Below are 27,967 nucleotides of genomic sequence, written 5' to 3'. Positions count from 1 at the left end.
AAGCATGCTGATACTTGTCTCTTGTTTCTCAGTTGCTTTGTTTGGGCTACAGTCCTAGCGGCACCCACCAGCTGCGTTCACCGTTAGAAAGGAGTGATGAATACCTTGGGATTCACACACAAAACTCCCCAGTTTTCAACAGCTGCGCTGACCAGCAACCACAAGGAAAGGAATCCTGGGAGAGGAAGTGATAAGCAGCCACACTTTAGCATAGCAGATGAAACATGCATTTCTGAAACAAAACATTAAAAGAAAGGCAGCTTGGTAGAAACTTTCCTAAAAATTTTAATTTTCACAAACTCTCTGACAATGGGAGTGACAAAGAAAGAGACTCCAAACACATTTAGCAACTCCTGTTGTTTGTTTAAAAGACGCCTGTGTACATGATGGTGCTGAGCTCCCTCCATCGGTACCGTCATACTTCAAAGCAAGGCTTCATTCATAACCAGGCAGTTGGAAGAGCCACACACCATCCCACCCTTGGCGAGGCTGGTGCTCTGCTTCGCTTTCACGCCGCACTCATCTTTGGATGAGTTCACCAGTGGGCCTGATTCGCTGGTGGAGGTGGCAATAGGACAGGCAGCGAAGCCTTCCTGAGTCAAGACTGTTTGCCCTAGACTCAGGTCGAGACTTGCTTGTCCGACTGTGCCTGCCACTTCTGACCTCCTGCTGCCAGAGGTTTTCCAGGGGAGAGAGAGGTGGCCCTTGTAAAAATTCCAGGAGAGCAAGGAAAGGAAAAGTAGGGCAAACGTGGAGCCCCAAAGCATCAAAGTGAACGACAGCCCTCGGACTCCCTGGGGCTGCTCTAATCTTGCTGGGTCCACCATCTGGGGAGACGCTGACAACTGGCTCTTTGTTGCTGCTGAGATGGCACACATCTGGTTTGACAAATTGCTCTTTGGGGCCATGATGAAATCTCTCTCCTGCTGGGGGTAAAGAAGACAGGCAGACACAGAAATGCTGAATTCTCTCCCATTGGCCATTTCAACAGACTGGCACTCATACAGCCCGATGTCATCAGCTGTCACATTAAACACGACCAACCCTTCAGCATGGAAGAGATATTTCGCCTCTTCTTCTTGCAGGTGGCTACCGTTAAATGTCCAGACAGACTTTGCTAGGTTGGACAGTGGGGTGCAGCTGAGATGCGGGCTGCTACCAAGGGCAACAGGGTACCTCCTGATGTTCTTTTCTGAAAAAGCAAAGAAGCCAGGAATGGTTACTCCTCTGCTACACTCACCTTCCTCCCTCATTTCAGTGATCATGCCAACCTTCCCCTAAAGCTTTTGTGCTTGTTCCCCCCAACTCTCTGCATCAACTTTCAACTTACAGTTCTCATGCTTGTCAAAGTCCTCTATGCCCCTGAGCGCTCTCTCTCTCACTTCTTGTACTCCCTTTCCTACTCCCTTGAATGGAACCTTCCGTTCCTTGTGCTGTCTTGCCTGCTCCTAGTCACTGCGTTTGCTAGCAGGAAGGAAAACGCATTACCCTTGATTTGCCAGATCCTGGAACTCTGGCATCTGAAGTCCCATCCCGCCTACTTTCTCTATCGCCCACTAAAGCAATGCCAACCAGGCATTTACTTTCCTTGTCCATTTCTCGCCAGCTACGGGTCATTCATTCGCTCGCTCGCTCGCTCACTCATCCGCCCAGGGCCCATATAGCTTCCAAGCTTTTACAAGGCACAGCCTGCATGTTTCCAAAGCACGCAAAAATCCTGAAGGCTCAGTAGGGACGTGGCTTTCCAACAAAAAATAAAAGGTAAGATTTAGAGGAGGCTGGTTCCCTTGGGCAAATGAGGCACCACCCCACCAACCTCATCCAGCCCCCACCTGCCTGCGTTTTTACCTACTTACAAGCAGCCCAGTCAGTTTCCTCCTCCTCCTCAGTCTCAGTGTTGCCCTTTGTAGAACTTATCAGGGAAGAGGATAAAGACAAATCTAGAACTCGCTGGCCCTGCCTGTCATTGCCTCTGGCTACACCTACTGTGTGGACTCCCTGCCTTCCACCCCGCCAGTCCCAAAGAGTACCAACCCCCACTGGTTAAGATTCTTCTAGTATATTCAGCAGCAAGAAGCTCTGCCACAGTTAGAGAACCAAAGATACCAATCTCTTCATCTCATAGCTACTTACTTTTAAGATGTTTTGCTTTAATTTGTTTTAAAGACTTTTGTTTTTAAGACGTTTTAAAAGTGCTTTTAGTGTTTTTGTTTGCCGCCCTGGGCTCCTTCTGGGAGGAAAGGTGGGATATAAATTTAACAAACCAACCAACCCACACACACTAACAAACAGCTACTTCATCCATCAATGAAATTCCTATAGCGGCATTTCTGTGCTGGAAATAACAGATAGACCTACACTAGGGCCAACCAACACACTGCAACCGCCACAAGAGGCCCTGCTCTGTGCCCCATCGCTGTCTGAGGTGCAGAGGGGCAGGAATGTGGGAAAGAGTCTTCTTGATAGTGATGCCCAGACTATACAACTCCTCACCCTTTGTGAGCTGGCAAAATCCACCTCTTTTGTGAGTTTAGGCTAAGAACATTTAGATGGGCATTTCATCAGGATGCTTTCTGAACTGAGTTGATTTCATCTGGGCTGTCCTGCTGATTTAGTACTGTTGTGGTTTGAAATATGGCTGGCTTACTGGCACTTGAGGATTTTATGATGCTTGCTAGCTAAGGTCCCAGTTTGGAATTGAAAGATGGGGTATTGATAGTTTAAGCAATAAATAATGTTCTAACAATTACATGCCATGTAGGGTTTGGCTTAAAAGCCTTTATGAACTTGGGAAGAGACAGCCAAGGTGCAGGTTATCTTCTAATCTCTACAGGCAAATGCTACAGGCACTTTCCTTTTGTGTAGTGGCTTTCAGAGAAAGAGTTTGGCTGTTTTCCCCTCCCTGCCTCTTTGGAAGCCCTGCTTAAAATGTGTTGCATGGTGGTTTGGGGTTAATGAAATTTTAATGTGTTTTCTACTCTTTAATATTTGCCATCTTGTGTGAGATGCGCTCAGCAGCAGCAGCAGCACACAAAATTTTCACGACAAGCCACCACCATGCTGATTCTGCAGCCACTCACTCCCAAGCACCAGGGGAATTCCCCAATTTTAACCCAAGTTAAACGCAAAAGACAACGCTTCCAAGATAAAAGGTCCCACAGGAAAAGCAAACACACAAGCCCTTGCCTTTAATTCCCTTCTTGGAGTCAGGAAGGGATGACGCTTTCAATAAAAATCTATACCTTTTTTGTATTAGTCCCAGAGCAACAGTAGGGTTTTTTAAACTAAACAAAACCAAGCACAAAGCTTTCACGCAGTGCCTCTGGGAAAATCACAAGTCACTATGTACCAGATTCAAAAGGAAATGTACGCCGTTAACCAAATAGGCGACAGCAAACCTGTATTGAAAAAAGAGAGGGGATGTCCCCAGAATGTCAAGGAGGGAAGTTCCAAACTGTATAGATTTATTTATTTTCTTTAAAAGAGAAAAAAATTCTTCTTAAAATACCCAACGCGTTTCAGCCTTATAACTAGGCTTTCATCAGGGGATTTATGTTGTTGAAATGCTTTATTCAATAGAGTACTTCTCACTTTCACTATGGATGGCTTCAATAACAATAAGAATAAAGTATTGCAGCTCTCAGATTTGTTAGGCACTGGGGAACATTTTGGGACAAGCTGGGCCTGTACAAAAGGGACGGGCTCCACTTGAACCAGAATGGAACCAGACTGCTGGCACTTAAAATTAAAAAGGTGGCAGAGCAGCTTTTAAACTGACTGAGGGGGGAAACCCGACAGGAGCTGAGGAAGGTCCGGTTCGGAATAAACCTCCCCCCTGGGATAAAGACCAAAGAAATGATGAAATTTTAAAAGGGGTAGGCCTAGAAGTAGGCATTGTGAGAGCAGGGGCACAGGATATAAATTCAGAAGAGCAAACTTACCACAGGCCAAACCACAAGTGCCAAAGACACTTGAAGAGAGACACTGCTTACAAGTGCCTGTACGCTAATGCTAGGAGCCTGCGAACCAAGATGGGAGAACTGGAGTGCTTGGTCTTAGAGGAGAGCATTGATATAGTGAGCATAACGGAGACCTGGTGGAATGGAGAAAACCAGTGGGATACGGTTATCCCTGGATATAAACTATATCGGAAGGACAGGGAAGGACGTATTGGTGGCGGAGTCGCTCTATACGTGAAAGAAGGCATTGAATCCAGCAAGCTCGAAACCCCAAAAGAGGCAGACTCCTCCACAGAATCGTTGTGGGTGGTGATACCATGCCCCAGGAGGGACTTAATACTGGGAACGATCTATCGTCCCCCTGATCAAAATGCTCAGGGAGACCTTGAGATGAGATATGAAATTGAGGAAGCATCCAAACTAGGAAATGTGGTAGTAATGGGTGACTTCAACTACCCGGACATAGACTGGCTGCATATGTGTTCCAGTCATGACAAAGAAGCAAAGTTTCTAGATATTCTAAATGACTATTCCCTAGACCAGTTGGTCATGGAACCGACCAGAGGGACGGCAACCCTGGACTTAATCCTCAGTGGGGACCGGGACCTGGTGCGAGATGTAAGTGTTGTTGAACCGATTGGGAGCAGTGACCACAGTGCTATTGAATTAAACATACATGTAACTGGCCAATTGCCAAGAAAATCCAACACGGTCACATTTGACTTCAAAAGAGGAAACTTCACAAAAATGAGGGTATTGGTAAAAAGAAAGCTGAAAAACAAAGTCCAGAGGGTCACATCACTCGAAAATGCTTGGAAGTTGTTTAAAAACACTATATTAGAAGCTCAACTGGAGTGCATACCGCAGATCAGAAAAGGTACCGCCAGGGCCAAGAAGATGCCAGCATGGTTAATGAGCAAAGTCAAGGAAGCTCTTAGAGGCAAAAAGTCTTCCTTCAAAAAATGGAAGTCTTGTCCAAATGAAGAAAATAAAAAAGAACACAAACTCTGGCAAAAGAAATGCAAGAAGACAATAAGGGATGCTAAAAAAGAATTTGAGGAGCACATTGCTAAGAACATAAAAACCAACAACAAAAAATTCTATAAATACATTCAAAGCAGGAGACCATCTAGGGAGACAATTGGACCCTTGGATGATAAGGGAGTCAAAGGTGTACTAAAGAACGATCAGGAGATTGCAGAGAAGCTAAATGAATTCTTTGCATCTGTCTTCACAGTGGAAGATATAGGGCAGATCCCTGAACCTGAACTAACATTTGCAGGAAGGGATTCTGAGGAACTGAGACAAATAGTGGTAACGAGAGAGGAAGTTCTAGGCTTAATGGACAATATAAAAACTGACAAATCACCGGGCCCGGATGGCATCCACCCGAGAGTTCTCAAAGAACTCAAATGTGAAATTGTTGATCTGCTAACTAAAATATGTAACTTGTCCCTTGGGTCCTCCTCCGTGCCTGAGGACTGGAAAGTGGCAAATGTAACGCCAATCTTCAAAAAGGGATCCAGAGGGGATCCCGGAAATTACAGGCCAGTTAGCTTAACTTCTGTCCCTGGAAAACTGGTAGAAAGTATTATTAAAGCTAGATTAACTAAGCACATAGAAGAACAAGCCTTGCTGAAGCAGAGCCAGCATGGCTTCTGCAAGGGAAAGTCCTGTCTCAGTAACCTATTAGAATTCTTTGAGAGTGTCAACAAGCATATAGATAGAGGTGATCCAGTGGACATAGTGTACTTAGACTTTCAAAAAGTGTTTGACAAGGTACCTCACCAAAGGCTTCTGAGGAAGCTTAGCAGTCATGGAATAAGAGGAGAGGTCCTCTTGTGGATAAGAAATTGGTTAAGAAGCAGAAAGCAGAGAGTAGGAATAAACGGACAGTTCTCCCAATGGAGGGCTGTAGAAAGTGGAGTCCCTCAAGGATCGGTATTGGGACCTGTACTTTTCAACTTGTTCATTAATGACCTAGAATTAGGAGTGAGCAGTGAAGTGGCCAAGTTTGCTGATGACACTAAATTGTTCAGGGTTGTTAAAACAAAAAGGGATTGCGAAGAGCTCCAAAAAGACCTCTCCAAACTGAGCGAATGGGCAGAAAAATGGCAAATGCAATTCAGTATAAACAAGTGTAAAATTATGCATATTGGAGCAAAAAATCTTAAATTCACATATACGCTCATGGGGTCTGAACTGGCGGTGACCGACCAGAAGAGAGACCTCGGGGTTGTAGAGGACAGCACGATGAAAATGTCGACCCAGTGTGCGGCAGCTGTGAAAAAGGCAAATTCCATGCTAGCGATAATTAGGAAAGGTATTGAAAATAAAACAGCCGATATCATCATGCCGTTGTATAAATCTATGGTGCGGCCGCATTTGGAATACTGTGTACAGTTCTGGTCGCCTCATCTCAAAAAGGATATTATAGAGTTGGAAAAGGTTCAGAAGAGGGCAACCAGAATGATCAAGGGGATGGAGCGACTCCCTTACGAGGAAAGGTTGCAGCATTTGGGGCTTTTTAGTTTAGAGAAAAGGCGGGTCAGAGGAGACATGATAGAAGTGTATAAAATTATGCATGGCATTGAGAAAGTGGATACAGAAAAGTTCTTCTCCCTCTCTCATAATACTAGAATTCGTGGACATTCAAAGAAGCTGAATGTTGGAAGATTCAGGACAGACAAAAGGAAGTACTTCTTTACTCAGCGCATAGTTAAACTATGGAATTTGCTCCCACAAGATGCAGTAATGGCCACCAGCTTGGATGGCTTTAAAAGAAGATTAGACAAATTCATGGAGGACAGGGCTATCAATGGCTACTAGCCATGATGGCTGTGCTCTGCCACCCTAGTTAGAGGCAGCATGCTTCTGAAAACCAGTTGCCGGAAGCCTCAGGAGGGGAGAGTGTTCTTGCCCTCGGGTCCTGCTTGCGGGCTTCCCCCAGGCACCTGGTTGGCCACTGTGAGAACAGGATGCTGGACTAGATGGGCCACTGGCCTGATCCAGCAGGCTCTTCTTATGTTCTTATGTTCTTATGTCCACACCCTATATATATTTTGACAGCAAACCTGTGTCTATTAGTGAACTGTTGGACTACTGCATTTGAATCAACCCTTTAGCCTTAAGCGTAGATAGAATGTATCCTGAATGCACTAAGGGCTAAGAGTTGCCTAAGGGGGAATTGGATGGCACAGCAACCACTAGCGGTGAAGTAGGAAAATGCGCCTGCGGTCACTATGTCGAAAGATTTCAGGTGCAATCGCAAAGTGCCTGGTGGCTCGCAGAGCACCTGCATCCATGGGGGGGGGCAGCAATGTTGTCATTACCATGGAGAAACCAACACCATTGCTGGAGAGGTGCATTGCTCCAGCCCCTTCCCTGTGACATTACTGTTGCCAGGCAAAGTAAGGCTCCGAGAGGCTTCTATTGCACCAACACAAATGGAGACCAGTGCTAGGGAAGTGAGTGGTGGCAGCAGCGGGAAGTGGAGGCTGCGCACGACACCTTTCAGTTAAGCCCTGGCAGATACTCCCAGCTCAGATCAGTCCCATTGGGCGGGAGGATTCCTCAGCTTAAATGGGCCGGTTCCTTTAAAACTACAGCATCCTGCCCAATAGGGTGGCATTTCTGTCTCTTCCATACCCGGAGGATTTTTTCTCTCTATCAATGAAAGTTAACAAAATAATAGAAACAGCAGCAGCAGCCTTGGTCTGAAGAGCAGCTTTTTCATGCTGGCTGCTAACATCTGTCTTCCCAGCTCTATGACTGACCCGACACCTCTGTTTCCACAGCTCCCATCCTTTGAAATCTCAGCCTCAGAGAGGTCTAAACTGGTTCTGATGCTTCCTCGCTTGCCCTCCTTAGGCATACAGATTCAAGTGCTGCCTTTTGCTCCCAGGCCTTTTTTATTTTATTTATTTAGAACATTTATATATTGCTTATATTTAAATAAAACTCTTAAGCTTTTTTAAGAAGCATTCTGCAATTCTGGCAAGTACAAGAATGTTTTACTGGGTATGGTATTTGGCACCCCAAGAATCACAGGGTGAAGACTAGGGACGGAGCAGAATATCTGTAAAATCAGACCTGGCACAGGCTCTTGGCCAAATTCGCTAGTTTGACATCCTTTCAGGCCGGCATCAATATCTTGTGGCAAGCTGTGGCTGCAATCGGCAGGGATTTTTGTGGTCATGGCTGCAAACAGGTCGGCAAGGTTTTTTCAAACTCCCCCCCCATTTTACATAATTATTCTTAAGTAGCTTATGTGAATGATCAGTGTTCCACGTGTTTTTTTGGTGGTGGGAAAAACATTGTGTAACTTTTAGGTAGCTTACATGAAATGCAGAAAATTATATATATAAGGTTTCTTTCCCCAATCATTTCATTTGGGGGTGGAAACATTGTGTAAACTTGCTCACGCGAATGATGATCACAGTGTTCCACATGGTTTTTTGGCAGCGGGAAAAAATTGCATACTTTTTAGGTAAGTTACATAAATGTATATAATGCAAAAAATATATGTCTTCATTCAATGTTAATTGTCAAATAATCCTGCAACGTCATGTTTCTCAAACCAGTGGCCGCAATCTGATCAACAAGTGTTGTTTTTTTTCAATCTTTCCCCCCTATTTTACGTAATTATTTTTAGGTAGCTTATGTGAATGATCAGTGTTCCACATTTTTTTTAAAAAAACCCATTGCATAAACTAGCTTATGTGATATACAGACCTTTAACGTATATTCTAAATACCTTGAGACCTCCATAGTTCCTGACCATGCATAGAATTCTTACAAGAAAAGTAGCCCTTACAGGTTCTCAAGACAGGACAAATCTATATATATATATAAATTTAATCCTCATGATTTACATAGCCAATTAAAACATCAAAGTCCACTGGATTATGACGAACAACCCAGCTAGTACTTTGAAGGTTTTCCTGCAACAATAGTACTGGGAAAACAGTGACACTGACAGTCTTGTACAGGCGCTGTTCTCTAGACGCCACATATTGGCCAGTCTGATGCAGGCAGACAGGCATCATGGTCCCCAACCCCCAGGTTATGATGTACAATTGATTGATAGATAATAGATCTGAAAATAGTACATGAATTTCTTTGCTAAAGTAAATTAAAGGACAGTTCACAACCACACAGCGGAAACTAAAAAAAGGGGAATGGAGGGTAAATGAGTTTCGTTGAAATGGTGATGGGTGAAGAATTGTGCAAGCGCTGCCAAAAAAACATGTCCCAAGAAACCACGTGGAACACTGTGATTGTTCACGTAAGCTACCTAAAAATAATTACATAAAATAGGGGTCAAAGTTAAAAAAAAATTGCTGATCTGATTGTGGCCGCCGGTTTGAAAAACAACACTGCAAGATTATTTGACAATTAACATTGAAGACATTTTTTTTTTGCATTATATACACTCATGTAAGCTACCTAAAATTACACAATGTTTTTCCTGCTGCCAAAAAACCATGTGGAACACTGTGATCATTCACATAAGGTACCGAAAAATAATGACATAAACTAGGAGGAAATTTTGAAAAAAAATACTTGCCGATCCGATATCCAATGCCCTCATCAACATAAGTATCTATGTTAATAACTACAAAATCTTGGCTACCAGGGAAAAGCTGCGGATCAAATCACACAAAAAAGGGCACAGCATTTTGAATCGGCAAGTGCGAGAGCAAGTGGGAGCAAACCAAGGGCAGATCAGGATCAAACGATGGGCAAGCGAAATGCAAGCCAATCGGAAACAGGCAGCGAACCGCATCCCTAGCGAAGACAGGTATCATATTATGAAAGAGGGAAGGAACAATCTGTTCTTACCGTAAACGGTATTCCTTCATGGATGACATGAGGTCTCCAAGTGGGTAACATGGCTCCTCATACAGCCCAGAGACAGGAAACACTTCAGCGAATATTTGCTCCTCCCCTGTTGCTGAGGCTCAGTTTTCTTTTCTTGGCTAGCTTTGACATCAGCCTCAGCGAGTAAATGAAGAATTAACAGAACGGGGGCAACATGCCCAGAATTAGTTAGACAAACCAAACAATGGAAACTGGTGCGAATTAAGGATACAGAACTCATGGACACAGAGCTCATGGCACTCATTGACGCAGTCCCAACCCTTAATACTAGACTGGGTGGGCCTTGGAGACCTCATGTCGTCCATGAAGAAATATCGTTTACGGTAAGAACAAACTGTTCCTTCTCTCATGGATGACAGAGGTCTCCAAGTGGGACGTAACAAAGCTGCAGACCTAGGGTGGGATAGACGAAGGCAGGACCTGTTGCAGGACCCTGCGCCCAAATGAAGCCTCGGCTGAGGCGTATAGCTCTATCTTGTAGTGCCTTGTGAACGTGCTAGGAGAGGAACGGGTGGCTGCTCTACAAATATCTAGTATGGGAGCATTTGTGGAAAACGCCGCCGACGTAGCCGCCGATCTGGTGGAACGTGCCGTGATGTGCAAAGGAGAGGTTAAATGAAGTGTTTCGTAGGCTAAGGAAATACAAGCCTTAATCCACGTTGCCAATGTCGCCACAGACACTTTTTGTCCGAATGTGGCCAGCTGGAAGGAAACGAACAAGGAGTCAGACCTCCTGAAGGGCCTAGTTCTATTTATATATATATATTTTAGTGCCCTTCTGACATCAAGGGAGTGCCACGCCCTCTCTCGAGGGTGAGCAGGGTTAGGGCAGAAAGAAGGTAGTATAATGTCCTGTTGAGAATGGAAAGGAGAGTTAACTTTGGGTACAAAGGCTGGGTTAGTACGTAGAACAACCCTATCCTTATGGAAAACACACAAGTGCTTGTCGACAGAGAGTGACTGTAACTCTGAAATCCTGCGCGCTGTTGTTATAGCAATTAGAAAAATTATTTTGAACGAAAGTATTCTTAATGATGAAGAACTTAGAGACTCGAATGGTGGTTTTTGTAATGCAGAGATCACTGTGTGCAGGCTCCACGTAGGAAAACAATGTTTCACTGGTGGACTAAAGAGTCATAGCCCCACGGAGAAACCTTTTCACGAGTTCGTGAGAGGCTAAGGAGGGAGCTCCCTGGACTTGTAAAACAGAAGATAAGGCTGATGCTTGTCTTTTTAACGTATTGGGTCATATGCCCATTTGAAGCCCGTCTTGCAGAAAGCGTAGCACTTCGGGTACCTCTGCTCTTTCTGGATGAATGTTCGACTTAGAGCACCATGCTGAGAACGCCTTCCAGGTACCTTGGTAGCTGTGAATTGTGGAAGGCCTCCTAGATGCCAGTATGGTACACACAACTGCTGGGGATATGCCTGATGCTAACAAACTGCTGCGTTCAATTCCCAGGCGGTCAGTTGAAGCCATTGTGGGTCTTGATGGAGAAGAGGACCTTGATGGAGCAGATCAGGACGTGATACAAGTCGAATGGGTGGTGTCTGAGACAGTTGAATGATGTCTGAAAACCACGGACGTCTTGGCCAATACGGTGCTACCAACACAATGTGAGCCCTTTCTGATCTTATCTTTTTTAATACTCTGGAGAGCAGCGGAGTTGGGGGAAATGCATAGTGTAGCCCGGTTGGCCAAGTCACCGTTAGAGAATCCTGTTGCTCCGCCCCATGGCTGAGGTAGCGGGAAAAGAAGCAACAAGTCTGGTGGTTCGACTCAGAAGCAAACAGGTCTACTTTGAATTTGCCGAACTGGGATTGAAGATAGAGAAAGACTGCTCGGTTGAGGGACCATTCCCCAGGAAACAACTGCTGGCGGCTCAGCCAATCTACCGTCACATTCAGATGGCCCTGGATGTACTCTGACCTGATTGACGTCACATGGTGTTCCGCCCACGATAGCATTGTCACTGCTTCCACATGCAGGCTTTGCGACCGGGTCCCTTCTTGCTTTTTTAAATGAGCCCGAGTCGTGGTATTGTCCGTGCGAATCAAGACGTCCGGTAACTCGAGCTTGCTTGCAAAGTGGCGCAGGGCTAGGTGTGCTGCCCTGAGCTCCAACCAGTTGATGCTTCTCTTTGACTCTTTTAAGGTCCAACAGCCCTGGACGTACTGCCCCTGGTAATGAGCTCCCCATCCTGATAGACTTGCATCGGTGTTTATAACTGATCGTGGAGGCTCCTGGAGAGGAACTCCCTTTGTTAGGTTGTGGGAATCCATCCACCACAGAAGAGATTGCTTTGTCTGCCGGGAGAGAAGAACGTAACGGTGGGAACGTAGCGTGATTTCTTTCTGGAAACGGAGAAGCATCCATTGAAGTGGTTGTGAGTGTAGTCGAGCCCAGGGAGTAATGCCCATGGCCGAAGCCATCACGCCAAGTAGTTTCGCAAGTGTCATGAGACTGGCTGAATGGGACCAGATCACCATGCGTGCCAATTTTGTGATCTTTTGAATTCGTTCCGAAGAAAGGGACATGGATTGACCTCTGTGTCCAAAAGTGCTCCCAGATGCACTAGAACCTGTGATGGGACGAGATGACTTTTCTGAGAATTGATCAAAAATCCGTGATCCTTCAGATGAGCTAAAGTGATCTGGACAACTTCTTGAGCTCGGGGAAGAGAGCCGGCCCGGATTAAGAGATCGTCCAAGTAGGGATATACGTGGAGTCCCTGCATACGAAGGCCGGCTATCAGAGTCACCATGACTTTGGTGAAGACTCATGAGGCAGAGGCGAGACCAAAGGGTAGGGCTTTGAATTGAAAGTGGCTGCCGTTGTAGTAAAAGCGTAGTAGGCGTCTGTGTGTTGGGCAAATAGGTATATGCAGGTAAGCATCCTTCAGGTCCACCAATGCTAGAAAGCCGTGGGGCTGCAGTGCCTCTTTTATGGAGGATAGAGTCTCCATCCGGAACTTTCGAGTGACCACAAACTGGTTGAGAAATTTGAGGTCGAGTACAGCGCGCCAGGATCTGTCCTTCTTTTAGACCAAAAACAAGACTAAGTAAAATCCTGAGAAGGACTCTGTGAAAGGAACCTCCTCTATGGCCGAAATAGCCAATAGGCGGTGAATTTCGTTGGACACTGCTTGCTGTTTCACTCCAGACTTGGAAACGGGAGAAGGAAGGAACCTGGCTGGTGGATACTCTCTCAACTCTATTTTGTACTTTTGCATGACTATTTGTAAAACCCACTTGTCCTGGGTAGATTGTTGCCACTGTTGGGAGAATTGGTTTAGCCTGCCCCCTACTGGCAACAGGGTGAGAGAGGAAGCACTGTTGGTTCTGACGTCCCTGGTGTGTCTGACTTGAAGATCCCCTGTAAGAGAATGGATGCTGGCTTCTCTGTTGGAACCGTTGTCTGTTCCAAGAGGGACGGCCTGATCGAAAATCAAGACTCCTGCCCCCAAATCTATTCCCACGAAAGGACTGGTAGGACTGGGATGATTGAAAGGGACGTCTGAAGGAACGGTGATCTTCCCTCTTCTGAGCCGGCATAATTTTCTTTTTGTCTCTAGACTTTATTAAGACGTCCTGTAATGCAGTGTCTCCAAATAATTTGGAACCCAGAAAGGGCACAGATGCCAGATTAGCCCTAGAAGGGGCATCTATATCCCAATGATTAAGCCAAAGGTGTCTGCGAGCAACCACTGCATCCGCTATAGCTCTACACGAAAATTGGGAAGCGTCCATAGTTGCATCCGCTATAAAGGTAAGTGATCTAGAAACTTTCAATAAAGATTTTCTCATTCGCACGGGATCTAGGGACATATCGTCTAGAAGGTCCTCTACCCAAAGGAGTGCTGCTCTGGCAAATACTGAGGCCGAAACTGAAGCCCTTACTGAAAGGGCAGCCGCCTCATGAGTCTTTTTTAGGGCTACCTCCATCTTTCGCTCATTGGGATCTCTCATCTGAGCATCCCCATCCCGAGGGAGGAAAGCCCTGGACAGTAAAGCAGAGACTGGACCGTCCACTGCCGGGATTCGCAGCTGTTCCATGATCTCAGGTTCTAGAATATAAAATCTGTTAGCATAGTTAGTACCCTTCTTACATAGAAGTGGAGAGTCCCACTCCAACTTCATTACTGACTTAAAAGAAGCAGGGAAAGGAATGCACCTGGTGGACAGTCTTGGGACAGGCAAGACCAAAGCGCTTTTAGATACTGGCTCCTGTTGCTGTTGCTGCTGTGTTAAGTTCAGGTCTAAAGCAGTCAACACTTTGTGAAACAGAGGCGGGAAACAGACCTCCAGAAAAAGTCTAGCAGAGCCAAAGTCCTCCAGCTCGGATCCATCACTCCATTCCCCATCCCCTTCATCCAAAACGTCATCTCCCCCATCATCAGAGTGACTTTCATTAACTGTAAGTTCCCTCCGTCTGTCTTGCCCTTTAGCAGCAGAACAGGGACCAGGAGAGTGGGCTATATCTGGCTCCTGTTGCTCTAACTGCCCCCTTAGGGAAGGGCGATCGAGTGTATTCCCTTGTTGGGAAAAGGACCCTCGGGCTCTCTGTCCCCCTTGCGTGGGTAAATCCCCTAGGATGGCCTCTCTAAGTTGACGCAGCACAGCGGGAGAGAAGAGGTCAGACAGTAATTGCTGCTGAATTATTGGGTAAGGCTCCTGGAGGGGCTCCCTAGCCGGGGCTTGGGAAGGTGCTTCACGCTGGGTCGACCTGGTGATGCCTTCGTCCTCAGAAGACAGCGAGTCCAGTTGCCTCGACATATTACGAATGAGGCGGGGAGGATTAGGAGAATGGGGAGGGGCTGCATGAGAATGCTGTTTGCGTGCCCTTAACGTGGCCTGGATGCCTCCCTCAGCAGCAGCAGCCATTGAGATATCAAGCAGGACAGGTGCTCCGTTCAGTCATGACCGGTGCTAATGCAGAAGCGCCTTCCAAAATGGTGGACGCTGCTGTGTTCGGATCCAAAATGGCGGCCGCAACCGCCTCATCGCGCCTCAGCGCTATCTCCTCCTGCAGCCCTGCCAGGGGAATGAGCCCATCCCCGTATCGACTTACCCCGCTGCCTAGCAGAGCCGGGTGCGAGGCTGGTGAGCTGCGCAAAAAGATTCCTGAAGAAGACCCTTCCATCGGGTCATCCTCGCCAGTAAGCAGCCATTGCTGAAAAGTGGCGGGAAAGCGCAGTGATCGGGAACTGACCGAAGCCGCAGCTGGGTATTGCCCGACTTTCTTAAGATGCTTCTTTCTGGAAACGTAGTTCTTAGTCTTATCCATGCTCTTTTCCTCCCCTGACTTCGATCTTTTTGCTTTTTCCATAGCTCAGAGAGAGAGGGAAAGGGGGGGAGTGAAACTGACAAGAGGATACTCTGACAGAAGCTGGGAAGATACAGAGGACCTTGAAGTGAAACTGACAGAAAGAAAAACTGCAGAGGGATCAGAAGACAGACAGAGGTAACTCAAGGTAAAGATACACAGTAACGGAAGGAGAAAACGCTGGAAAGTTGTAGGTAGGAATAGACTATCTCTAAATAAGGAGAGAATCCAAGAGGATGTGCTCCGGGCTGAGACAGGAAACTAAAAACGAGCCTCAGCGGCAGGGGAGGAGCAAATATTCGCTGAAGTGTTTCCTGTCTCTGGGCTGTAGGAGGAGCCATATTACCCACTTGGAGACCTCTGTCATCCATGAGAGAAGAGGCTCCTCCAGATGACCTGTTTATTGAGGACTGATCCCAGTTTGCTTGCAAAGGTTATCTGATGTCAGCTCTTTATTGAGCATTCATCCCAATTTGTTTGCGAGGAGGTTATACGTCTTTCCCGGCAATCAACAGTTTATCCGACACTTTCCAATGCATCTCCACGACACTTTCCTAACTGCAAAAAGTAGGTAACCTCTGAACATGTCTGTGGGGCAAGTCCTGCCAAAATCTCCAGAGTGTCAGAAAAGCTGAACAACATTTCCAGTGATGTGGGGTGGGGGGTGCCTTAAGCTCACCTAGACCCTCCCCAGAACCAATTTAGCAAAACAACTTAAACTGGCATTGTTTATAAAACCTGTCAAATCTCACTCTTCTGGGGTCCCTCTTGGTGATGAATTTATTACTTTTAAAAACACACACACAGTTTCTTTAGTGCTCAGATTATTGGCATGGGGGAGGTAGGGAGCCTGTTTCTGAAATCCAGAAGCTTCAACCCCTATGATGTAGTCAAACATAGACCCCCACCATATTCCTCTAAAAGAGTAGCTGAGGGGGGCTGATACGAAAGGTACAAGAAGGCCAAGCTCCCCAAGAGAGCCAGGTTTGCGATGCTTAACATTATTTGTCTCCCTTCTCCCATCCTGCAGTGTTGTTTTAATTTAATTCTGCTAACCATATCCAAACGTAGCAATTGCTTACAAAATATTTATCTCTGTGAAAGAGAAAACGTTCTCCTACCCACTTCAGGACACCTGGAGGCATCACCATTCCTGACACACTGAATCAGATCCCTGGGAAAAGAAAGAGATGGGTTCAAATAAATACTGCATTAACAAACATTCATTGTTGCACAACAATCTCTCTCAGAAAGCATTCTTGCTCAGCCTTGAAATTTGATGGTTGAGGGCTTGCAGCAAACTAGAACTCTCCTGTAAAGGAAGACTGAGAACAATGTGCTTTGGTGGTACAAGCTGGAGTGTGTACTTGTAACTGCTGATGCTGAGACAGTGTGGGTTTCAAAAGCCTTACCTCAAGCATTTCTTTTACACTGAGGCAGGGCTAGAGTTCAGTAAGTGACAAATGTGCTTTGCAAGGTCCAGGCGGATGGTGAATGAACCAGAGATCTTCTTCATGCAAAGGAAGTGCTCCATCACTGAACTATGCTCCTTCCCCTGAAGCACTGATTTCAACAGGAACACAGAAAGTTGCCTACACAGAGTCAGGCCATTAGTCCAAGTAGCTCTAGTTTGCCTACCCCAGAGGTGGGAAAATTCAAGGCTGAGGGCCAAATACAGACCTCTCTATGTGGCCCTCTGGACTCTCCCAGAGGGGGTTGGACTTGATGGCCTTATAGGCCCCTTCCAACTCTACTATTCTATGATTCTGTCCCCCAGCTGCATCCCTCACTGGCCCTGCTTCCCACCCTCCGTGAGTACAATGCCTTTTGCTTACCTCTACGGAGGGGAGTGTATGCGTAGAAACCTCTGACTTTTGTGTACAAAGGTGAGAGTCACATTCAAAGCTCCATCCACTTTTGCCTCTGGACCAGCCATGTGTTGCTTCTGACCTCCACCCCCCACTGGCATGTGGCTCCTGGAAGAGTGCCCACAAGGGAAGGTGGCCCTTGGGATGAAAACATTTATCCGCTCCTGGTCTACACTGACTGACAGTGGCTCTCTAGGCTATGGCTTCAGACAGGAGTCTCCTCCAGCCCCATCTAAAGATGCCACTGGAGACTGAACCTGTATTCTGGGACCTTTTGCATGCAAAGCATTGGATGCAATGCAGGCGCTCTACCACTGAGCTATGGTCCATCTGTTTAGAGAAAAGGCAAAATTCTAGCCCTCATGGTCCTGCATAAAGAGCTAGTTTTAAATAGGAAACTAAAGGTTATATCCAGTGTTAGCCCTACTCAGAACAGACCCACTGAAACTGATGAACAGTAACAAGTTTATTAAATTAAATGGTCTACTTGGAGTAGAACATCGTTGGATACAACCTTAAAGAGTTGCCTTACACTGAGTCAACCCAGTTGCTCCATCGAGCTCAGTACTGTCTATCACTGACTGACAGCGGTTCACCAACATTTCAGAGAGGAGCTTCTCCCAGCTCTGCCTGGAGACATCAGGGTTTGAACCCGAGACCTTATGCATGCAAAGCTTGCGTATTCCATCACTGAGGTAAGGGAGGTGGAAGCAGCAGTAAGTAGGAAAAGGGTGCGTGTTTATTTCAGTTATTTGCTGAGGAGGCTTAGAGTGAAACCAGAAGTGATGTTAAATGAATAGTAAATAATGTATGGCCGTACTTTCAAACACTCGTAAATGCCGTATAAACATTAATTAGCATTGTTACTAGTATTAATTAGTATATGCCCCACAGGGAGATGTCAGTACTCACTGTGAGCCCCCTGACTGGTTAGTCACGAGGATGCAACTGCGAAGAGACAGGGACCAGGCGCAGTAAGGATCTCTGGCTAAGACGCAATCAAAGCAGCATTTGTACTGGCTGCAGGTTGCCACAGGGATCTGCACCAGGTGGGAGGGAGACCCAGCATAGAAGAGGCCCTGGAAATACAGCACCAAGCAAACATCTTTCCTGCACTAGATTAAACTGTATTTGAAATAGGTACGTGCAAAAGAGTAAGCAAAATAGGAAGTGGAAGGAAAGCAAAGAAAAGGAGGCAGGAAGGTTACCCCGCTGCACAGGCTAGATAGGGATGGTGGAGAAATTGGATTCAGTTTGTATTTGAAGGCAAACTTACCAAATCTGCACATCCAAACCAAAACACGAACTGAAATGCAGCCATCCTGAATTTTGCAGTTCTCTGAATTTTGCAATGTAGTTCTTCAGCAAAGCAATACGTACAACAATATACATATGAGGGTAAAGCACGCACAAAAATGCATATATTTAGTGAAGAATGCACTATATCAGGGGAAACTGCTTTACAAAAATGTGTATAGTAGGCAAAATTGCATACAAAAATGTGCGTAATTGGAGAAATTGGCACTAAGATGCTGGTGAATTTTCATGAGGACTTTAAAAAAAGAACATTTGCAAACTTTTGTAGAAATGTGGAGAACTGAAGACTGGGAAAATGAGAAACTGAAATCGACAAATCCGCCCATAATCTCTAAGGCCAGGACAGATGTTGTACCTTTTGGGGAGCCAGCTTGAGTGTCTGCACAGGCTCCAGCGATGGAAACAGCTGCAACTCTTCCACAATGAACATCGCCCCCTGGAGGTTGACAGCTTTGTGCAGATAGCCCTTATCTGTATGAAATCAAGCACACATTTAAACCGCAATTAAAGTAAACGGAGGAGGTGGAGGGAAGGGGTAGAGTAAAATACTGGCAGAAGGAACCATGGTCTAAATGACCCAAAACCAGAGGAAAATGTATGCTAATCCTCCTGCACATGTAAAAAGCACTTTACTCAACGGACAGTAAAGCCAAATAGACCCAAGTCAAGTCATAGCTGTAAAAAGAACAAAAAAGAGCCAGTATTTAACAAAGACTCTGATTTGATGTTTAAAAAATGGTTATCCCCTCTTCATCTTATTTATTCATCTTCATCTTATTTATATTTTAGTTTATTTAACAAAATTAATCCACAATAACCATCTAAGTAGTTATTTACCCAATCTTCACCACTAGGTCCCAGGGCAGGTTACAACCATATAATCATATAATATTAAGATCCAACATAAAGTAACCACTACGTTATGAAATGACTTTTCCCCGTTCGTTGGGATCATTCAGATCCCCCAATGATTTGGAGGTGAATATTTCATTTCCCCAAGATTCCCTTAAATGGGGTCCTGATGGTCCTTTCAGTGGAATCCTCAAATGGAAAAACTAAACAAAAACTGCCACTGAGGGTTGAAACTCTGCCGAACAATCAACCCCCTTGCCACAGGCACACACTGAGGAGAAATACCTCAAATCTCTGAGCCTCATCTAGAATATCGAGGAGGTAAGAAACACCCTTAACAATTTGTTGTGTGGCAGAAAATACTATGCACACCACATGAGTGTGGTTTAGCTGTTAAGACTGTATGACTCAGACCAGGGAGATGGTTCAAATCCCCACTCAGTGATGAAGCTTACTGGGTGACCTGGGCCAGTCACTATCTCTCAGCCTAACCCAGAGCTTGGAAAACTTACTTTTTTGAACTACAACTCCCATCAGCCCAATCCAGTGGCCATGCTGGCTGGGGCTGATGGGAGTTGTAGTTCAAAAAAAGTAACTTTTCCAAGCTCTGGCCTAACCTACCTCACAGGGTTCCTGTGAGGATAAAATGAGCTGCCAGGGGAGAACCATATTTGCCATCCTGAGCTCCTTGCTGGGTGGGAGTATATATACTTTTTTTGCAACAGTTGACCTTTGTTTTTATTGTATTTTTAATGTTTTCTATTCTATGGAGGTGGTTGTTTTTAACGTGTTGTAAACCACTTTGATGTTTTTAACAAAATATCAGTATACAAATATTTTTATAAATCAATATATTTTATATACTAGGAACATAGGAATCTGCTTTATACTAGGATCAGATTATTTGCTCATCTAGAAAAATGACTACAAAACCTGGAAACACCACTGGTGCAAGAGGAAGAGGAAGCAGCAGCAGTGGCTCCAGGCAGAGTAACTCTAGGAGTTACAACAGTGATTCATGCAATTGATGGAAACAGCTACGCAAAACATGCCTCTAAAGGAGGAATATTTCGAAACACAAAGCAGGTGCGCTGCCATTGGGCTATGGTCCCTCCCCATGAAATATACTGCTTTCTTTCTCTGTCTCACACATGCATGCGCTCTACTAGGACAGATCTGCCAACATTTGGGGGTCAGTGAGGAATTTTGAGACACTGTCATGGGTGCCAGTTGCAAAATGGCTGCCATGGAAGTATGATGTCACACAAAATGGCTACCATGGGTGCATGTGTGTGTAGCATAGCACAACATGGCTGCTATGGGATGTGGTATAACACAAAATGGCTGCATCACGTAAAAACAAGCAGAAAAAGAATCAGTGTGGTCATGTCCCCCTATTTAGCTGCACCATCAATAGAAAAAAGGCACCACCGCAACTCAAAGAGAGAAGCTCTTTGCACCTCTCCTCTATTCACAACAGACGGGAGGGCAGGCCACATTCAAAGTAGAAGAGGCTGAGCCAGCGCAAATAGGAACTGAGCAGGAAGAGCAGTCCCTTGTGCATTGCAGTTTTCAGGATTTACTGAGTTCTTCAGTGGTTGTCGCAGCAGGAGATACTAGTTGGCACACTGGCACCTGCTTGTGCCACGCTGGTAATCCCCGAACTAGGAAGCGGCCTAAAAATTTGCTTACCTGTCCCTAAGAAAAATATGTCATACGTTGCATTATCCAAGCCCCTGGTTCGGTCTACCACAAGTTGTGTGTATCTTGTGCCTCTTTTCAGCAACACTGGCTGACGGCCAACAGGGTCCACATTGCTGTCCATCAGAGGATGATCCCTGACAAACTGGAGGACTCTGTCTGGCAAGTCAAGAGAAGAGCTGTATTCCTGGCGTTGGGCAGAATTGTCAAGGCACTAGAAAAGAAAGCCAGTTGCAATATTCCCTTCATTCAGACACTTGGCTGTTGGTACACACCAAGGGGGGAAGGGATTTGAACAAGCAGGAGCTGCGTGGTAGCCACTTGAACAATTAGCAGAAGGGGGTCATCAGTAGCCTTCGGCCACCTCATTAGAGCCAGCATTATCACTGTCTTGTTCCCTGGATTATTGGCACCAAACACCAAGAAGCACTGTGGCTAACCTCATGTAACTGGAACCTACAGCCACCTTCCCAGGTGGTATCTGGTGGTATATCAGGGTGAGCAGCCTCAGGTCTGGGGCAGAAGAGGCAAAGGTCTCTCTGTGTAGCCCCTCCCTCCCCCTCACCAGTCCCATCCTGCACTCTCTTTGAGTGCTTTCGCTTGGCTAGACTTGGCTTTGACCTGTAAAATGCCTCTTGCTTGCTTGCCTAAGCCCATCTGGCTCAGTATTGCGCACTGCGAGCGGAAGCAGCTCTCCGAGATTTCAGAAGGAGTTCTCTCCAATCTTAACCCTAACCCAGGGATGCTTCTGGGAACTTGGCCTTCTGCATGCTCTACCTCTTAAAACATGTTTACCCTTAAACATAAAGCAAGGTTTATTTATTTACTAAAATTTGTTAGTCACTTTTCTACTCAAATATGTGCACTCAAAGAGACTTACAGTTAATAACAATTAAAGTGATAGCTAGATATGCTCAGGATGGATGGATGGATAGATACGGTTTTTTTAAACAGTATATAAAGCGGTGGAGCAACCCTTCTTAGGAAGGCTACACAACACAATCCCTCCAAAGTTAAGAAGCAAAAGCCTGATTACCTCCCTGGGAAGACTGTTCCAGAAGGGGGGCTGCTACTGAGAAGGCCCGTTCTCATATTGCCACTCTCCGCACCTCCTTTGCAGGGCCTCTAATGCCGAGTGCAGGGTCCAGGTTGGTACACATAGGGAGAGGCAGAGCTTGGAAGTAACTTGTTACAAATAACGAGTTATTTGTAATTTATTACTTTTTTTAGTAGTGAGTGGGTAACTTTGTTACATTTTGCTAGTACTAGCATGAGTAGTCATTTCCTTACTTTTGAGCAGCAACTATAACGTTTCCAGTGTTACTTTTGAGCATTACTTGGGAGGGAGCAGGGGAAGTCTTCCACTCCTCTGATTGGTGGACAAAAGACATGTGCCTCACACTGGGCTTCTGCACAGTGTTGCTCTTCCCTTGTGCTCTGTGTTAGGCCACAAGGGAGTAGGTGGAGAGCCAGGCGGTCGTGGAGAAGGCAGCAGCAGAATGGAGATTAAGAGCTGTGGAGAAGAGTGATGATGGTGTGTGTGTGTGTGTGTGTGTGTGTGTGTGTGTGTGTGTGTGTGTGTGTGTGAGAGAGAGAGAGAGAGAGAGAGAGAGAGAGAGAGAGAGAGAGAGAATGTGTGTGTGAATTAGGGTTACCCTTTCTAGCTTTCAGGGGTGATCTCCGGACTCACTCTGGATGGTGGATCGCTGCTCGCTCGCCCTACCACCCTGATGATCTCCATTGTTGTCCTCTGAACCCATTCCAATTTATCTAGATCAGCACCCAGAACCGGGTGCAATGTTCCAACTGAGGCCTGACTAGTGCAGAATTAGGCGAATGTTTACTTCTATGACTTACAAACTCCAGTTCTAATGAATGCAGTCTAAAATTGGTTTTGCCTTTGTACTCCCACTGGGGTGAATGGGAGCTTCCTGCCAAGCAAACTACAGGGCAAGGAGTGATGCAGTTCAGGACCCAAAGGGGTAAATGCCTCCACTACCACACCAGGGTCCCAATCCATGTCAGATCCCCACAGTGCCTATTTCTGAAAGAAAAATAGTGCACGCAAAGAGAAACCACATGATTAATGTCATGTGTAGATTAAATTGATCCTCAGTGGCTTTTTCTGCCTGCTTATCCCTGGTTCTACTACCCTCGTGTGTGTGTGTGCTTATTTTTAATGTTGTTTTAGACTACTTAGATGTGCAGCAGCCAAGGCCAGCACCTTGTAGCAATTTTTTAAATAAGTAACTAAAATGTAACTGTAGCGATTACTTTTGAGAATAAGTAAAGTATTCAGTTACTTTCAGAGCAATTGTAACAGTAATTACTACTTTTTTGGGCCATGTAACTGTAACTTATTACTTTTTAAAAGTAATCTTCCAAGCTCTGGGCAGTCCTTGAGGTGAGGTATTGGGGTCCTGAGTGGTATAAGGTCCTGGCAGATGCAAACGATTTTACTCTCAAAGTGTTTTGCAAACAAGTCACAGCGGGCCACCGTAGGTTCCACTACCTCCTTTGAGCCAGACTGTAAAAGGCCCTGCAATACCTGGAAAACCTCTGCTGGACAACACAGTGAGGATGCAATGGACATAGCAAAGTACGTTTTCTCCGTTGCCTTCGCTGTCACTGAGCGGGCGTGATAATGAGCACTTATTAGTGTTAAGTTGTGTTCATTTGGAGTTTTCCTCCACTTGCATTCAAGCTGTCTCCCAACTTGTTTCATTGCCCTAAGCTCTGGTGTATCTCCAGGAGCCAAATGGGCTCTATTAAGTGGGAGAGAGAGCTCAGGAGCCATCATGTCAACAGCCCGGGCCCTCTGGGTGTTCTACAGATCAGCTAGCTCTTCAACAGAAGTGCCAGTCATATTGGCTGGAAAAACCCCCAGAGCTGTCTGGAAATCAGTTGGATCCAGCAGCCTCTGGGGGTGGCCATCCTAATGGTTCCCCTCCCTGCACAGGGGAAAAGTCACTGAGAGTCTAAATCTCAACAGGAGGCAATCCAACCATGACAAGGGACATGTTAATATCCTCCACCCTCAGATCACCCTCTTCATGCCTGGTTGAGAAAACCAGATCCAGAGTGTGGCTAGCCACATGCATTGGGCCAGTGACATGTTGGGACAGCCCCATGGTTATCACAGAGGCCATGAAGTCGTGAGATGCCCCAGAGCCAGTGGCCTTGGTATGGATGTCGAAGTTTCCCAGAACCAAGAGTCTGGGAGTCCTCAACACCATCCCCAAGACCAGCTCCATCGACTTAGGAACACAGACTGCTGGGCAGTGAGGCTGGCAGTAAACCAGCAGAGTCCCCCATCTGTCCCTATTGCCCAACACCAGGGACAGACATGCTATTTTATTTATTTATTTGATTTATATCCCGCCCTTCCTCCTAGCACTCTGGATCCCCACTCAAGCAGACAGGAAGCTGGAGAGAGAAATGGAATTCCTATAGACCACAGCAATGTCACCTCCTTGACCCTCAAGCCTGCCTTGATGCTGTCCCAAGTACTCAGGTAGACACAACTGGGTTAGGCTAACCCCACCCTGTCAAGAGCGCCTGGCTTGTAAGGTTGTCAGTTAAAATGGTTCTGTGGCAAGGAATTGTGGGGGAAACATCTTGCCTGAATTAGAGTCTCTGGGAAGCCATGAGAGGTCAGTTCTCACAGCTGAACTCAGTTAATTAAGCAGTAAGCAAGAACACCTGCTTATCAGCCTGAGACTGGTGCCTCAAGGCCACAGGACTGGGAAGGCTGGAGAAGCGTGTGACCGTCAGGTGCGAAAGCTCCAGAAGATTTTATCATCAGAAAGCCCCCTGATTGGCTAGTTAATTCCTGGCTATTGCTGGGCTTTTCCCCATAAAAATAGAACTGTGATTCTGGGTCTTTGTTCCCTGATGTTCCTTGGTGCTGCCTGATGTTGGGGTTCAATCTTCCATCTGCTATCCAGGCTGTGTATCTCTAGGGAAATGTGGAACCATGAAGTTACTCTGCTGGTGGCATCTCTCCAGGGTTTCAGGCAGGGAATCTTTCCCAACCCTACCTGAAGATGCCAGGGATTAAACCTGGGACCTTCTGCACACAAAGCCAATGCTTGAGCCATTGAGCTACGGCCCTTCACTATTCCCAATGCAAGGGAACACAGGAAGCTGCCTCGGACCAGGACAGACTATTTGCCCGTCCTGTCATTCTCTAGTAGCAGAAAGAGGCCTTCCCCATCACAGGCTAACTGCAGATGCCAGAGAGTTAAAGCCCTTCTATGTGCAAAGCAAGCACTTCGCCACCGTGCTATGCAAGGAGATTTCTTGTTCAAAAGCATCTGAGGGCTCCTCAGACAACCTGTTTACTCATCCTAGTTTCACTTGCTTACATGGAGGTTAGACTATTCACAGGGCATTCATTCTGATTTGTTTGTGGGGCATTTATGTCTTCCCATTAAGTCATTCGTTTGTCCCACACTTTTCAGTGCATTTCCTCATCATTTTACAAGCAGCAAAAAAACAGTTTTGACACAGCCCTTAAATCTACTTCAACTGTGCAAACCTAAAATTCCTGGTATGCGCTTAAATCCCTCCCACAAAAGGGAACATTGGCACTTACCATGATGAGTTTCTTTTGTGCAGGAAGGAGGAGATCTATGGATGGCTTGTCTCCTCCGCTGAAGGACAACTCCTCCTTCTCTCAGCTTGCTACTGGCAAAGCAAACAAGAAACACAGAAGCCCATTGAAAAAACATATCAAAATTAGCAAATAATGCGGCCCCAAGGTCAGCAGCAAAGGCCACCTGGCAACTCGGAAAAGAACAAACAGATCTTCAGGAACGACAAGAAACAGCAAGGAGGAAAACAGACAAACCAGAATTTAAAATACCCTGAATCGATTGCACCTGTTGCAATACCTGCCTGTAAAGGCAGTAATGTCTGGACCAAATGGCCACGCTGCATATGTCCCCCGAAAGAGCCCTGGTCCCGAAAGAGGCAGAGGTAGAGGCACTCCTTCTAAAGGGAGCAGTGATGCTTCCATGGACAGCAGAAGCACAGCTTTCATAGATTCTGGAAATGCAGGCCTTGATCCATCGTGATAATGTGGCTGAAGAGACTTGCCAGCCCACTGTGCTTGGCTGGAAAGAAACAAAGCAAGAATCAGACTGGCGGATGGAAAGCCCTTTGGACAGTGCACGTCCAAAGTATGCCATTCCTTCTTGTTGGAGGTCTTGGGCTTTGGATAGAAAGATGGTAGAACAACTTCCTGAGCTCTGTGGAAAAGACAGTTGACTTTAGGCATATAAGACGGATCTAACTGCAAAATGTCAGAGTCTTGCTGCAAAATACAGTTCCTGTCGAAGTTACCTAGAAGCCAAGTTGATCCCAGAGCTTCTATGCCCGGAGCTCCTCATATCATGAATCGAGAAAAGATGCTCATCTCACAATTCTCCAGTGTTGCAAACAAGTCCACCACTTGCATCCTGAATCTGTCTGTGATCTGGCTGAATTCCTCCGCACTCTACTGAGACTTCTTGACAGCTGGGACAACTGGCCGGGATGTTTGAGACTCTGGAGGCGTGCTCTGCTGACAGGGATTCAAGACAGACCTCTACCATTCCAGCAGAAAGCTTGCTTCCTGCATTGGGGAATAAGGTCTGGACTCTCCTGTCTGTTTAGGTGCGTGTTAATGCTTATGTTGTCTGTGCAAACTGGCACAAGCATGCTTGTAATGGAGGCAAGAAGTGCAGGAGGGCCAATCTGACTGCCCGAAGCTCCAGCTAATTTAGAGTCACATTCCTCGATGACCATCAACCCTGGGTGAAAGCTTCCCCCAAGTGAGCACTCCAGCCCATTAGACTCACATCCGTAGTGACCTGAACCTAAGGCTGCTTCAAAAAAGATCCCCGAACAGGGGCAGGAGAAAGCCATCTGCAAAGAGACTGTTCCAGAGACTCTTCCAGATACCTGGAAGGGCTGGTGTTGGATAATCTGCTGCTGGAATGCAAGAAGCATTGGGCTGGGCTGAAAACAACAGAATTAAATTTAACAGAACAAAGTTCTACACCTATGAAAGAGAAACCAAATGCACAGCTCTTAGATGGGGAATACTTGGCTCAGCAATACTACATGCAAAAAGGGTCTTGGAATGGTTGGCACTGACCCAACAGTGTGATGTGGCTTCAAAAAAGGCAAGTGCTCTTTTAGGCTGCATTAACAAATGCATAGTTTTCAAATTGTGTGAAGTACCAGTTCCCCTCTATTTGGCACTGGTTAGGCATCTTGAGTATTGCATCCAGTTCTGGATGCCGCACTTTAAGAAGGATGCAGGCAAACTGGGATAGGTTCAGAGGAGGGCAATGAGGATGATCAGCAAAGCTCTATGAGGAAAGGCTGAAAGAACTGGGCATGTTTAGTCTTGAGAAGACTGAAAAGAGATATAATAGGACTCTTCCAAGTACTTGAAAAGTTGCCACAGAAGTCAGGATCTTGTCTTGATTATCTCAGAGTGCAGGACATGGGCTCCAGTTACAGGAAGCCAGATTTTGGCTAAACATCTGGAAAAACTTCCTGACTGTTAGAGTGGTAGAACAATGGAACCAATGACCTAGGGATGTTGTGGGCTCTCCAATATTGGAGGCATTCAAGAGGCAGCTGGACAGCCACTTGTTGGGTATGCTTTAAGCTGGATTTCTGCATTGAGCAATGGGTTGGACTTGATGGCCTTATAGGCTCCTTCCAACTCTACTATTCTATGATGAAGCCAGTGAAGCTCTTGAGTGGAACCTTGCCCAGGGAACACAGCCTATGGAGGCAATCAAGGCCACTTGAAGATGAGCCAGGTGAAACAGATTCAACCTGTGAAAAGCTAAAATGGTCCTTACTGCTTTGTAACACGTACAAATGTGATCTTGCGGCAAACTAACCAGGCCCATCTTGGAAACCACATGTACCATCTACTAAGAAGCTCCAGCTGGCTCTTCACCACGTTTATCAGGAAACCATGGCGATGAAGGTAGCCCATGGTTGTCTCCACATCCTCGTAGCCCTGATGGAGAGAGTCCAACAATACAAGCAGATAA

The 27,967-nt window shown here is 46.0% G+C and overlaps 1 protein-coding gene across 8 annotated transcripts in view; it reads right to left on the bottom strand.

Moving 5' to 3' along the window:
• Positions 1–269: 269 nt before the first annotated feature.
• LOC133372652 (semaphorin-4D-like) overlaps positions 270–27,967 on the bottom strand; it is a 51,347-nt gene continuing 23,649 nt past the window's right edge. For 6 of the 8 annotated variants that reach the window (XM_061601550.1, XM_061601551.1, XM_061601548.1 and 3 more), the window contains 5 exons: positions 20,898–21,120; positions 18,709–18,824; positions 17,949–18,115; positions 16,290–16,342; positions 270–1,192 (listed from right to left, as the gene is read on the bottom strand). In XM_061601550.1, the coding sequence (XP_061457534.1) occupies positions 423–1,192; positions 16,290–16,342; positions 17,949–18,115; positions 18,709–18,824; positions 20,898–21,120 (1,329 nt within the window). In that variant the 3' untranslated portion in view covers positions 270–422. Of the gene's footprint in view, positions 1,193–16,250; positions 16,343–17,948; positions 18,116–18,312; positions 18,396–18,708; positions 18,825–20,897; positions 21,121–27,967 lie in introns of all 8 variants that reach the window. The other 2 variants (XM_061601552.1, XM_061601556.1) reach the window with 2 other exon arrangements.

Source organism: Rhineura floridana, chromosome 18 (genome assembly GCF_030035675.1).
Source record: "Rhineura floridana isolate rRhiFlo1 chromosome 18, rRhiFlo1.hap2, whole genome shotgun sequence".
NCBI classification, from domain to species: domain Eukaryota; kingdom Metazoa; phylum Chordata; class Lepidosauria; order Squamata; family Rhineuridae; genus Rhineura; species Rhineura floridana.
Note: the sequence above shows the minus strand (reverse complement) of the source record. Positions and strands in the feature narration are given on the sequence as shown.